The sequence below is a fragment of the Acipenser ruthenus genome, chromosome 17 (genome assembly GCF_902713425.1).
Source record: "Acipenser ruthenus chromosome 17, fAciRut3.2 maternal haplotype, whole genome shotgun sequence".
In the NCBI taxonomy this organism is placed as follows: domain Eukaryota; kingdom Metazoa; phylum Chordata; class Actinopteri; order Acipenseriformes; family Acipenseridae; genus Acipenser; species Acipenser ruthenus.
The window spans coordinates 19,964,764-19,977,003 of NC_081205.1; the positions used below are offsets into that span (position 1 = coordinate 19,964,764).

Sequence of the window (12,240 nt, forward strand, 5' to 3'; positions counted from 1 at the left end):
AATGGAAGGAGTATCAGACCACTGCAAATCTACCAAGACCTGGCCGTCCCTCTAAACTTTCAGCTCATACAAGGAGAAGACTGATCAGAGATGCAGCCAAGAGGCCCATGATCACTCTGGATGAACTGCAGAGATCTACAGCTGAGGTGGGAGACTCTGTCCATAGGACAACAATCAGTCGTATACTGCACAAATCTGGCCTTTATGGAAGAGTGGCAAGAAGAAAGCCATTTCTTAAAGATATCCATAAAAAGTGTCGTTTACAGTTTGCCACAAGCCACCTGGGAGACACACCAAACATGTGGAAGAAGGTGCTCTGGTCAGATGAAACCAAAATCGAACTTTTTGGCAACAATGCAAAACGTTATGTTTGGCGTAAAAGCAACACAGCTCATCACCCTGAACACACCATCCCCACTGTCAAACATGGTGGTGGCAGCATCATGGTTTGGGCCTGCTTTCCTTCAGCAGGGACAGGGAAGATGGTTAAAATTGATGGGAAGATGGATGGAGCCAAATACAGGACCATTCTGGAAGAAAACCTGATGGAGTCTGCAAAAGACCTGAGACTGGGACGGAGATTTGTCTTCCAACAAGACAATGATCCAAAACATAAAGCAAAATCTACAATGGAATGGTTCACAAATAAACATATCCAGGTGTTAGAATGGCCAAGTCAAAGTCCAGACCTGAATCCAATCGAGAATCTGTGGAAAGAACTGAAAACTGCTGTTCACAAATGCTCTCCATCCAACCTCACTGAGCTCGAGCTGTTTTGCAAGGAGGAATGGGCAAAAATGTCAGTCTCTCGATGTGCAAAACTGATAGAGACATACCCCAAGCGACTTACAGCTGTAATCGCAGCAAAAGGTGGCGCTACAAAGTATTAACTTAAGGGGGCTGAATAATTTTGCACGCCCAATTTTTCAGTTTTTTATTTGTTAAAAAAGTTTGAAATATCCAATAAATTTCGTTCCACTTCATGATTGTGTCCCACTTGTTGTTGATTCTTCACAAAAAATTACAGTTTCATATCTTTATGTTTGAAGCCTGAAATGTGGCAAAAGGTCGCAAAGTTCAAGGGGGCCGAATACTTTCGCAAGGCACTGTAGGTATGAAAATAAGGATGAGTTTTTACAGAATCCATCTCACAGGTGTTAGTAATAAATAATTCGATCATCAAATGAGTTTAAATTTCCCTACATATTTAAATGCTTTTATAAGGGTACTGTATATAAACAAGCTCTCACCCACTTCACTCCAGAGCGCGCTGGAAACAGGGACCATGGAGAGGTCTCTGGGGTTTTTTTCTGAGTGAGTCGCCGATATCATTTTTAAATGTCAGTTATTAACATAATAAGCAATACTGGGGAGCTTATATCTGGTTCAAGCAGCAAAAATATACTTTCAAGGATAAAGGATCCTACTCACAATCTTTAAGTACTATCAAACTTTATTCATAAACCACAACATTCTTAATTTTAACTTCATTAATTCCCGATTTAGAAAAATAATAGAAAATAACTTGCAAAGTGGCCCACAGGGAAAGGAAATATATTTGTAATAGATTTGTTACATGTAAAACATTCAGTATAAGGACCATTAATAAATGAGCTGGCCATATATTGACAACATTGTACATTTTTATTTTGAAAGCATTACTGGTGTATTTCATTTAAAATACTTTCTTAAAACTTACTTTATATATACATTTTGTAGAAAATACATCAGAAAGCATATGCAACTATTGCTGCAACTTTCAAATTGTAAAATAATCTATCAATTAATACTTAATTCAAAATTTAAAAGCTTACCAATACAAGATTTCCAGTAATTATGAGGTGCATTTCTTTTTTATATTTTATTTTTAATTAAGAGTTAGCCAATACGATTTGTGTTACAGGAATGAAAAATTGAAAGGTTGAAAAGAAGTCAGGCTGTAAAGGTATATGTGTGTGTGGTTGGGTTGCCATCTAGTGGACAAAGAAGGTATTAAGCAGTGGAACTGGTAGACATAATGTGTTGTTTTATGATTTTTTTATTTTATTTTATATGTTGCTTTGTCTGTTTCCATAAATGCAATGTTACAGCAAGCAGGTGGAACGTTACGTTTAAGGACACATCCCTTATTTGGGTATGGAGGTTGTTGTCTGGTACTCTTCTGTTGTACTGAAATATCTTATGCAGTGTAAATGTGTTGACATAAATGTGATTGTAGTACAATCCCAAAAGGAATTGGAGGGGTTGAATGTTGGTCTTGATGGTTATCTTAAGGATTGAAGTATGAAACTAATATACACAAGGTATTTCAGTTTTCTTTTAATCAAGCTGTTCCCTAAAATAATTCAAATGTACCTGTTTAAATTTCATTCCACGTCATGATTCAAATATACTTCTAACAATAGACCCTGTTGCCCTCAGAGTGGAGATGTGCACCACTAAGTTCTACTATTAGATAAATATGCTTGACTTGTTTTTAATTCATAACTGGAAACAATAAAAACTGAATCTCAAGAAAGGGAGTGCTGATAAAAAATGCCTTGGTTACTGAGTAAGTTGCATACATTATTTGCAGCAAATATTCACATAAGAATTGCAATGACTTTGTTGGTTTTAGGAACTGTTGATGCTTACTTGTCAGTGGTTATATACACTCCTAAACAACTGGCAAAATACATGTATGTTCTGTATGAATAATTGTGTGCAAATTATGTAAAAGAACAAAAGTATACAAATAGGTACCTAGCAGTGTGTTTTAACAAAGGCCAAGGGGCAGGACAAATGTGCATCTGTAAAGGGTAACCTTGAGAAGGGATCAGTGTGTCAACCAGCGGTTAAGCAGTGTAACCCTCAGCAGCAATTTCTGGATTTGTTTCCTGGTCAAGTTTGTTGAGCAGCTTCAAAAAAAGATAAAGAATCTTGTTCAGAAAAATGTAAAACCAGACTAATACCAGAATCACTTGGATCCTTTAAAACAAAGTTTTGAGATCAGTCAGCCAGTAGGAACCAGTTTAGATGGGCCAAACTGCCTCCACTCAATTTTTATGTTTCTTACATACCGACCCCAGGTGCTAAAACTAGTGAAACAAAAGATAAATATTGTGGTTTTCATTATCATAGATTAGGTGACCAATTCCAAAGTCATCACAAACTTGAGCATATTCTTTTTTCTATGGTGGCATATGGTAAATTTCCAGCAACCAGATCTAGAAAATACAAAATTATTAAAACAGAAAAGGCCTATGTTAATTTGTCCCTCAAAGTACAGCAATATTGCCCTCAGAATATTACAGTATGACTGCAGAAGTGTGTTACTGGTTATTTAGCAAGGAGGTGCCAAATTCTGTACAGGGGTTGTGTTGTCAGCTGCCAGGTTCATGGTTAGACTATTTCAAGGAAGACTTCTTAAACTGAGGTTTGTAGCAGGTGCAACACATCTAAAAATGGTTGTTACTGAAAATTCAAAACACATTTCACCAAAACAAATAAATAAGGAGACCATACTACTTTACATTTTTCCTTTTTTTTATTTTTTGGACATTTCAATTCCAGTGTTATCCATATAATAGGTTTTGCGCTTTTTTTTTTTTTGCATAATCTTCATTTCTGAAATCAAGGCCAATAAAAAAAAAGAAAAAGGGTTGTTGCCATGGGAACAGATTACTCTGCTTGGCAACTGGAAGACAAGATAGGGATTGGACGCCAACCCGCTGGCCAACAAGACTGAACTTCCCAGTTCAATATTGGAATATTTAACCCAGGAAGGGCAAGCATGGTTTTTAAAACATTAAAACAAAAACAAAGACCATTTTGTACAGGAAAACCAGTAGTGTTTTAACCCTTTATTGTGACTGACAGTTTCTCACGTCTCTTATGGTTGCTATCCCAAAGACACCTTAAAAAGGCTAGGACCCAAAAAGGGCAAACTGTTCCTGGCAGCTAAGTATGGTTCTAGTGTTTTATTGGTTGTTTGTTCTAAATATAACACAGCACATTAGGTAGCAGCTTTGTTCCCTTCCATGTGGTATGGAATGGATTTACTGGATGCCAGAGAATTAACTTAAAAATCAGAAATATCTAGTTAAATCATTTGCATTAGAAACATTTTATACTTCACCTTTGGGAGGGGGGCCACTAAAGTGAATTTCTTCTTACAATCAAAGTGATCACCAAATAATGAGGAAGAGCATGTACAGAGGTTTCATGAATTACTTCCTAATTTAACTAAATCTTTCTTAAATGGCACAAATCCACTTAGCACAGCAGCTGCAGAATTTAATCCCCATTCTAAAAACTAGGCAAGTCTCTCTGCCCTGACTGATGAACCTTTAGTGGGGCAAATTTAAAACCAGGTTGTTGCCAATTGCCAGACCTTACAGGAAACGAACTTCTGTGGGTCATTAAAAATGAAGTAGCTTCTAGCTGCTTTTGTATATTTGTCATAATCTAGGCTGCAGCAATCATTCTGAAGGTTGTGGGTTCTGTTCATCCAATAGGGGTAATTTCTCTTTAAAAATGTGCTTTTAACCAGGATGATAACTAGTAGCTAAACAGGTCATACTGTCACATGACATTTGAATGGAATGAGTAGGTCTGTTCATTCTCCTGTCTAGCTCAAAGACAACTCAATACAGAGTAAAGACAGTTTAAATAAAAACCCAGCCACTCCTCTTAACTCAAAACAAATAGTAACAGGGTAAGAGTGGAAGTAGTACGTGGTTGCCAGTTAGCAACAGATTTTGGTTAAGCCAAGTTAGTCTGCCGGACAGCACAGGGATGAATTCATAGCCAAAACAGGATTTCCATAATGGGGGGGGGGGGGGGGAGGGAGTTAACGTTTGCTCTCCTTTGGGCTTCTGATCAAGAGGTAAGGCAGTCCATTTAAAATCGGGGTTTATGGCCTAGTTGCCCAATCTCCCCTGCCCCTGAACTATGCTGCCGACAGTTCAGGGGCAGGGGCAGGTGTCCAGGTAAATCAGCAGTTGGGGAAAGGGGGCGGCGAGCTTTTACTTCCAGGTCAGAAACGTTTGGGTCCCCAGGGAGAGGACTTGGGAGCCACAGGAGTACCAAAGCTGGGGAACTCCTCTGAACTGCTCATGTCTGGGGCCTGAAAGAGTAACAAAAGGATGGTCACGCAAAGATTCTATACTGTCAAACTACTAACCAAATGAAGAAAAACACAATTCTAATGAAGAAAGCTATGATTCTCAGAACAGTCAATTATCTAAAACTAGATAAAGCATATGTACAATGAAAAGCTGAAATTTAATAGGCTACATACCACACACACGTAGAGTTTCATTGTTCCACAACTATGACAAGTGCTCCACTTGACAGTAGAAATAATGGCTTATTATGGCCATAGTTCTAGTAGCATGACAGTTAAGGAAAGTGTAGCCCATATTGTATTTTATCGCTGCACTAAACTAATAGAAAGGGATGTGCAAGTAAGAAAACTGTTTTCAAAATCATTAACTTAAGGTATCGGTAGTTCAAATGACGGATTAAAATTGATTGTGATAGGTGATTGATGAATAAAGTTACATTTCAAATGACATCTCTCTACAGTACATGTTGGAGGGTAGTATATGATTGCAATAGAAGTGTTTAAGCCGAACTCCTGCTTTTTCGTTGAAACCATGTGTAGGTTAAACACTTACCTGGTCGCTGGGTCCAGCGGTCCACGGAGCATCCCTCACCACAAACCCTTTGGAAGGACCCCTGGGCTCATCAGCAGCACCGCCACCGCCACCGCCACGGGGCTTCATGTATGTCTGCATAGACTCGCTGTCACCCACGTCTCCCATCTGGGGAACAAACAATTCTCTCTCTCTCTCTCTCTATCCAAACACACTTAGGTCAAAAGTTCATATCCCAATTGAAATGTAGAATTTCTACAAATTTCTCAAAACAATTTTAGGAAATCTTTTGTAGCAAGTTTTGCTTTTGTGGAGGGGGAAAAAAAAAAATAGATGTCCAATTATTTGAGCAATTTTTTTGCAAAACTCAAACTGCCAATTCAAAAGTAAACATACCCTTTGATGCCATGATAGTATTGCCTAAAGTGCTAGAAATGTCAATATAAATGCAGAGCCTAATTCCAGAAAATACTGGATTGTAGGTGAATATTCTTCGAGTCAAAAAGGATTAGGCATAGGATGATTGCTGTCGATTACCAAAAAGTCAATAAGGGAAAGTAAAAAAAAAAAAAAAAAAAAAAAAAAACCACACACACTATCTTAAGACCTTAGGCAGAAAATTGTCAAAAGCTGGAGAAAGATACAAAGGATTTCCAAGCATTTGAGTATCCCAATTTCAAATGTTGTTTCTATCAAGTACAAGACTCATGGTACTGTCAACGCTCCCTCGGTCTGGACAACAGAAGGTTTTTATCAACAAGTAGAAGAATTGTGAAGGTTAATTATCCGAGATTGACTGCCAAAGATATTCAACGTGAATTAGCTGCAAGTGGGAGTGGGGTTTCAATTTTCAACCTTAGGTTAAGTATTGCATGGTGAAGGCCTCAATGGTCAAGGAAAAAAAAAAAAAAAAAAAAAAAAAGTCACTTAGGAAAACAGCACAAGGACAAAAAAAAATATTGCTGCTTAGTTAGCAAAATGGCATTTGAATGATGGATGTGTTCTGGGCAAAAGGTTTTGTGGAGTGATGAAACAAATAGATAGAGGTGGCAATATCCTTCTATGGGGCTGTTTCTCCCTCTAATGGCACAGGAAATTTAGTTACAATACATAGTAAAATGGATTCCACAGCATACCAAAAGATATTGGCCAATCTGAAACCCTCTGCTACAAAACTTGGTTTAAAGCGCAACTGGATGTTCCAACACAACAATCCAAAGCACACATCAAAATCTATTTCAGAATGGTTAAAAGAAGAATAAAATCAAGGTTCTGGAATGGCCTAGTCAAAGTCCCAATCTAAATCTGATTGAAAATCTTTGGTATGAGTTGAAGGCAGCTGTCCACAAGAGAAGCTCTCGGAATTTGAACAAACAAATTTTGCACTGAATGGTTAAATAAAAAAAACACACCCCTACCCACACACACTAAAGAATCATGCCAAAAGCTCATTGACAAATATCCTAATTGTTTAAAAGGGGTTATTGCTAAAAAGGTGCCTCAAATAGCTATTCAATTTAATCTTCCTTGTCAGGGTATGAATACTTGAATTAGCATTTTTTGGAGTTTTGCAAAGAAATTGCTTTAATAAATTGCAGACATCTATTTCTTGCAACTTTTTCCTCACCCACCAAAGATTTCCTATAATTCTTTGAGAAATTTCTAAAAATTACACATTTCCACTGGGGTATGTAAAACTGGAGTACAACTATTACAAATTAAAACCAAATGTTTTCATTAATTAACAAGGTTAAAATAAATAAATAAAATAAACCAACACACACCAAAAACACACATTTGAGTTGATTGTTACTTCATGTGATCATTTTAAACAGTCCCTGCAACCCATAGCACAATCTCCAGCCTGTCTACTACATAAAAAAATGGAACATGCATGCATTTCTTCTGTGGTTAAATCTTAAATAACTCCTGATGCCAAAGCCACTTACATATTCCTCCTCCAGGTTTAGCAGGTGGTCGATGGCCTCATCCACATTTTCGGGACGCCCGGTGACAGTCACGCAGTTGGGGTCGGCCGCTCCACTTTGGGGGAACTTCAGGTCCACCTGGGGGGGGGGGGGGCAGGGAGGAGTTGGTGATCCAAATGTCAAACAATGCAAGTCCGGAATAACATGGCTTGAACTTAAAATTTGTGGCTAATTTATAAATTGTAGATGTCAATTCCAATGGCATTTTATATTCCTACTACAACCACCTATAGGATATAATTTTCATTGGTTTAATTAAACAATTATACTGGTCCCTCCATGAAATCATTTGGACTCAATGAGAGAATTACTAAACTTATATCACAAGGGCATGTAAATAAATGGTTTTAAAGCTAACAATTAGATTCTAGAAGTTGTTAGAATCCAGGTTAAGATTTAGAGGACAGTCCTGGTTCAGTATTTCAAAGACAAGGCTAGAAATGAAGTTACTGCTTCCTTTTATTAATCACTTAATGTATGTATTGCATTTAAAAAACAAACAAACAAAAAAAAAAAAAAAAAAAAAAAAAACACCAATGGTCTACCTGCAATCACGTATACAGAAAAAAAAAAAAAAAGTGCCAGGATGCATAAATGATTCTGAAAATTCTGTGCTGCAAAGCAGCAGCAGCACTGTTAATGAAGTGCTTCACCTTGAATTCGTCCATGATCTTGCGGATGCCTTTGCCACGACCTCCGATAATCCGGGCGTGAATGCGGTGGTCCAGGGTGATGTCCTCGGACACCATCTCCTCAAGCTCTCCCACGATCTGCAGGATACCATCTCTAGCAGCCTCTGCGTTGCGCTCATACCCTGTGATGGTGATCTGGTCCTGCACAGCAAATTCACAATTACCCTTCACACAAACCAGGGGTTTGACTAATACTGCGTCAACTTGGGTCTACATGCCTATTATGGAGCAGGCAGTTATCTTAAAGTGAGAACTCGTGGTCTATCATAAACAAATAAAATATAAAACTCACTGTTGGTTTTTATGCCAACTGAGTTATGTAATTGAGAGCTCGGCTGGAATGAAAATTACATATGGGCAGCAGTGTGGGGTAGTGGTTAGAGCTCTGGACTCTTGACCAGAGGGTCATGATGTTCCAATCCCAGGTGGGGGACACTGCTGCTGTACCCTTGAGCCAAGGTACTTTACCTAGATTGCTCCAGTAAAAACCCAACTGTATAAATAGGTAATTGTATGTAAAAAAAAAAAGTGTAAAAAATAATGTAATTGTATGTAAAAATAATGTGGTATCTTGTAACAATTGTAAGTCGCACTGGATAAGGGCGTTTGCTAAGAAATAATGAAAACCAGACAGTGGGTCCCGCCAGGGTTGGGAACCACTGCTGCAATACATTTTGCTAGCTTCCCTTAATATCTCCAAATCCCCATCAGGGGGCACTCCTTACCTGGTTGTCATCATTCTTGTCTGGGAACTGGATGTTAACATCGTGTTCTGTGCGGATTTGGGTGATGACTGCCCCCTTTCTGCCGATGATCTTGGGGTGATACTTGGGGTCCACAGAGATGGTCAGCTTGAAACTTCTGAGAGCCTGGGCAAGGGAAGTGAAATCAGTGTCAGGGGGGTAAGACAGCACTGGTAAAAGACTGCATTCATGACTAAATGCAATGTCCCAATGTAAAATTGTTTTTCTTCCTTGTTTATATTAAGGGAATGTGGTAAACAGCATATAGGTATTTGTCTATCAATTTTGGAAAGCTTATAACTTACAGCAGACAGTTTATTCATAGAAAATTAATTAAATCAAAACTTGGAACGATTGCCACCTGTGCTTGATTTCCCAAATTGATAGACCCATGCATGATTTGAAATGCTTTAGGGAATTTAAAGTGCATCTTGGATTTGAATTGCACCAAAGTAATTGCAGCAAACAATTCCACAAACCTTAACCATTTTGCACCATCAAAACGGTGGCAAACATTCAGTTTTTAAACTGAACATGTACTTTTAGAAAGACACTACACTAAATTAAAGCAGCTACTCCGTTTACTTGTGTTGCCTTTCAGGAAGTCTGTTACTGCTTCATTTCACACCAGCAGTGTCTTCTGGGTTTAAAGTCACTAGTCAAAGTGATATAGGATGTGCATGGCGGAGAAAACACGAACTACTTGTTAGCTGCAATTACTTTAAAAATTCTACCTCAATACAATGCATATACATTTTAAAGACAATATTGACAGATATGGTGAAGCCCCTCCTTACCCGATCCTCTTGATCAGCCTGCAGCTCCTTGACCCGCTCCAGGAGGCCTGCTTTGGCACGGTCCAGGTTAGAAGCCAGCCCTGTGATGGAGATGGTGTCTGACTGCAGCTCAGGGGCAGGCACTTGGATATTCACCTGTGCAGGAAATGCATCATTCAGTATCCAATGAACACACCCATTTAACTGCAGTGTAGACACATTTAGATCTGAGCAAGAAACACGTGTGCTCATCTTTAGAATTGTAGCACAGTAAAACCAGGATTAGAAGCAAGTGGGTTCATGTCAAATGAAATGCAGGCATTTAATATAACTACAGACTGCTGCTTAAATGAAACCTACTTCATAATCATCCATCATCTTGCGGATTCCACTCCCTTTCTGGCCGATGATGTAGCGGTGAAGGTCATAAGACACATCCACTGTGATGGAGACAGGAACCAGAGCCTGTAGACAAAACCCAGTTAAAACACGCTGCTCTGTTTGACTGGTGCATTACATAACTTTTGCGGTCTCACGTGATCCCTCAATTAAAAACACCACACAAAATGTGTACAGTGATTAAAACAGAATACATAATATCCCCCAAAATCTTAAATTGACAAACCTGTGTAGGCAGACTTCAGTTAGTGTTTCTATATGTATATACAAATAAAACAAGGATGTACCTTAAGTGCTTCCACAGCTGCCTCACACCTGTCCTTGTGCCCAGAGAGGACTATGACATCACACTTTTTGGGAGCTGCTGGGTCCGCCTGCTCTTTGGGTTCCCCATTGACCTCTCCATTTTCATGCACTGCTGGCTCCGGAGAGACTGGGCTAGCTGCGGCACAATTGGGAGACCCAGGTGTTCAGATTAGTTGAGGTGTAGTATACAAGCATTCTATATATTACAATAGTGATAAGGCCTTCATTGTTACCTATTGTTAATGACAAACTTCTCTGGTCCCCTCACTATTGTGATAAACACATAGCTTTCGTTCACTCTCAAAGACAATTGGCACCTTAACCCTTTGCGGTCCATTTATTAATCACGCGTCAGGTCTAATTAATTTTCACACGCGCAGTTAATTTTAGATGCCCTGTTTAAAAGTCCCCCCCCCCCCCCCCCAGTCAAACGGGTTTAAATGGCCCTGCATATCAACAAAGCACTCACTAGGCATCTCCAGCCCCGCCCCACCCTTTGTTCGCTATAGCTTTCACCTATGTAAGAAATAAATAATAAAAATAGTCGTACATACCGATCGATCATCTCCTGATCACTCGTTTTATAACCAAACTCCTCAATAATGCGATCCAAGTCTTTATTTTATTACTATAACATCTCAAAAAAGCTCCGCAAAATGTCAGTGTTTTCTGTGCGCTGATTCAGTCAGCCAGCTGGTTTACTTACGACCGCCCCATTATCTGATACCAGATACCATGTATGACTATTCATGAGATACGCCTTCCCCCCCCCCCCCCGACTCCTGTCGCTCCCACTCGGCAATTGAATGGTTTTCTCTGCTTTTTCCGGAGAAAAAACGACTAGAAACCCGTTTTTTGCGTTGCTATAATGATGTCAGACCCAGTCCGACAAAGGACCTGTGAGGAATAATTGCAATGGACAATGGACCGCAAAGGGTTAAAGCTATGACAGGGATAAACTAACTAGTGTAGCTTGGCAGTTAACACAGCAGTTTTTCAAAAAAGCTTCATTTGATTTATATGCAGCGAGAGAATTAATTTACCTTGGGGGTCCTCACGGTCTGGGAACTTGATCTGCACATTGTGGTCGCGAGTGATCTGCTGTATGCGGGAGCCTTTGGGGCCCATGATGGAGCGATGGAACTTCTGAGGAATCACGCACTCTATGGTCACCTGTGCATCCTGGGAAAGAAACCACAATACATTACACAGGCTAGGATCTCTATGAAAACACTTTACTCTCCTGTTCCATTCCTTAAGCTTTTCAGTGTCCACCATGTGTCATTCGTGTCTTTTTTGGTTTAAAATGTATCCTGTTTGTTTCAGATACTTAACTTTTGAAAAATTAAGCACAGCAAGGTTCATACCAACCCTAGACCAGCTCTTTGCAAAACTGATAATCAAAGAGTCTTCCCCTTTAACCCTTTGCAGTCCATTTATTCAGCACATCAGGTCAAATTTATTTTCATGTGCAGTTTATTTTAGACACGCTGTTTAAAAGTACTTTCACAGTAAAACAGGTTTAAAAGGCACTGCATCTCCAGCCCCACCCCACCCCTTGTTTGCTGTATTTTCACATACCTCTTCATAGTAGTGCATACCGATAAATCATCTCCTGATCACTCGTTTTAAATAAACAAACTCCTCAATGCGACCCAAGTGATTATTTCATTACTATAACATCTCAAAAAGCTCTG

General features: G+C 39.2%; 1 protein-coding gene across 2 annotated transcripts in view; it reads right to left on the reverse strand.

Moving 5' to 3' along the window:
* Window positions 1–3,507: 3,507 nt before the first annotated feature.
* Window positions 3,508–12,240, reverse strand: part of LOC117423525 (vigilin-like) — a 29,301-nt gene continuing 20,568 nt past the window's right edge. For both annotated transcript variants that reach the window (XM_034039452.2, XM_034039453.3), the window contains 9 exons: window positions 11,587–11,725; window positions 10,525–10,679; window positions 10,199–10,303; window positions 9,860–9,994; window positions 9,045–9,188; window positions 8,281–8,460; window positions 7,589–7,705; window positions 5,661–5,807; window positions 3,508–5,107 (listed from right to left, as the gene is read on the reverse strand). In XM_034039452.2, coding sequence (XP_033895343.1) covers window positions 5,018–5,107; window positions 5,661–5,807; window positions 7,589–7,705; window positions 8,281–8,460; window positions 9,045–9,188; window positions 9,860–9,994; window positions 10,199–10,303; window positions 10,525–10,679; window positions 11,587–11,725 — 1,212 coding nt within the window. In that variant the 3' untranslated portion in view covers window positions 3,508–5,017. The remainder of the gene's footprint in view (window positions 5,108–5,660; window positions 5,808–7,588; window positions 7,706–8,280; window positions 8,461–9,044; window positions 9,189–9,859; window positions 9,995–10,198; window positions 10,304–10,524; window positions 10,680–11,586; window positions 11,726–12,240) is intronic.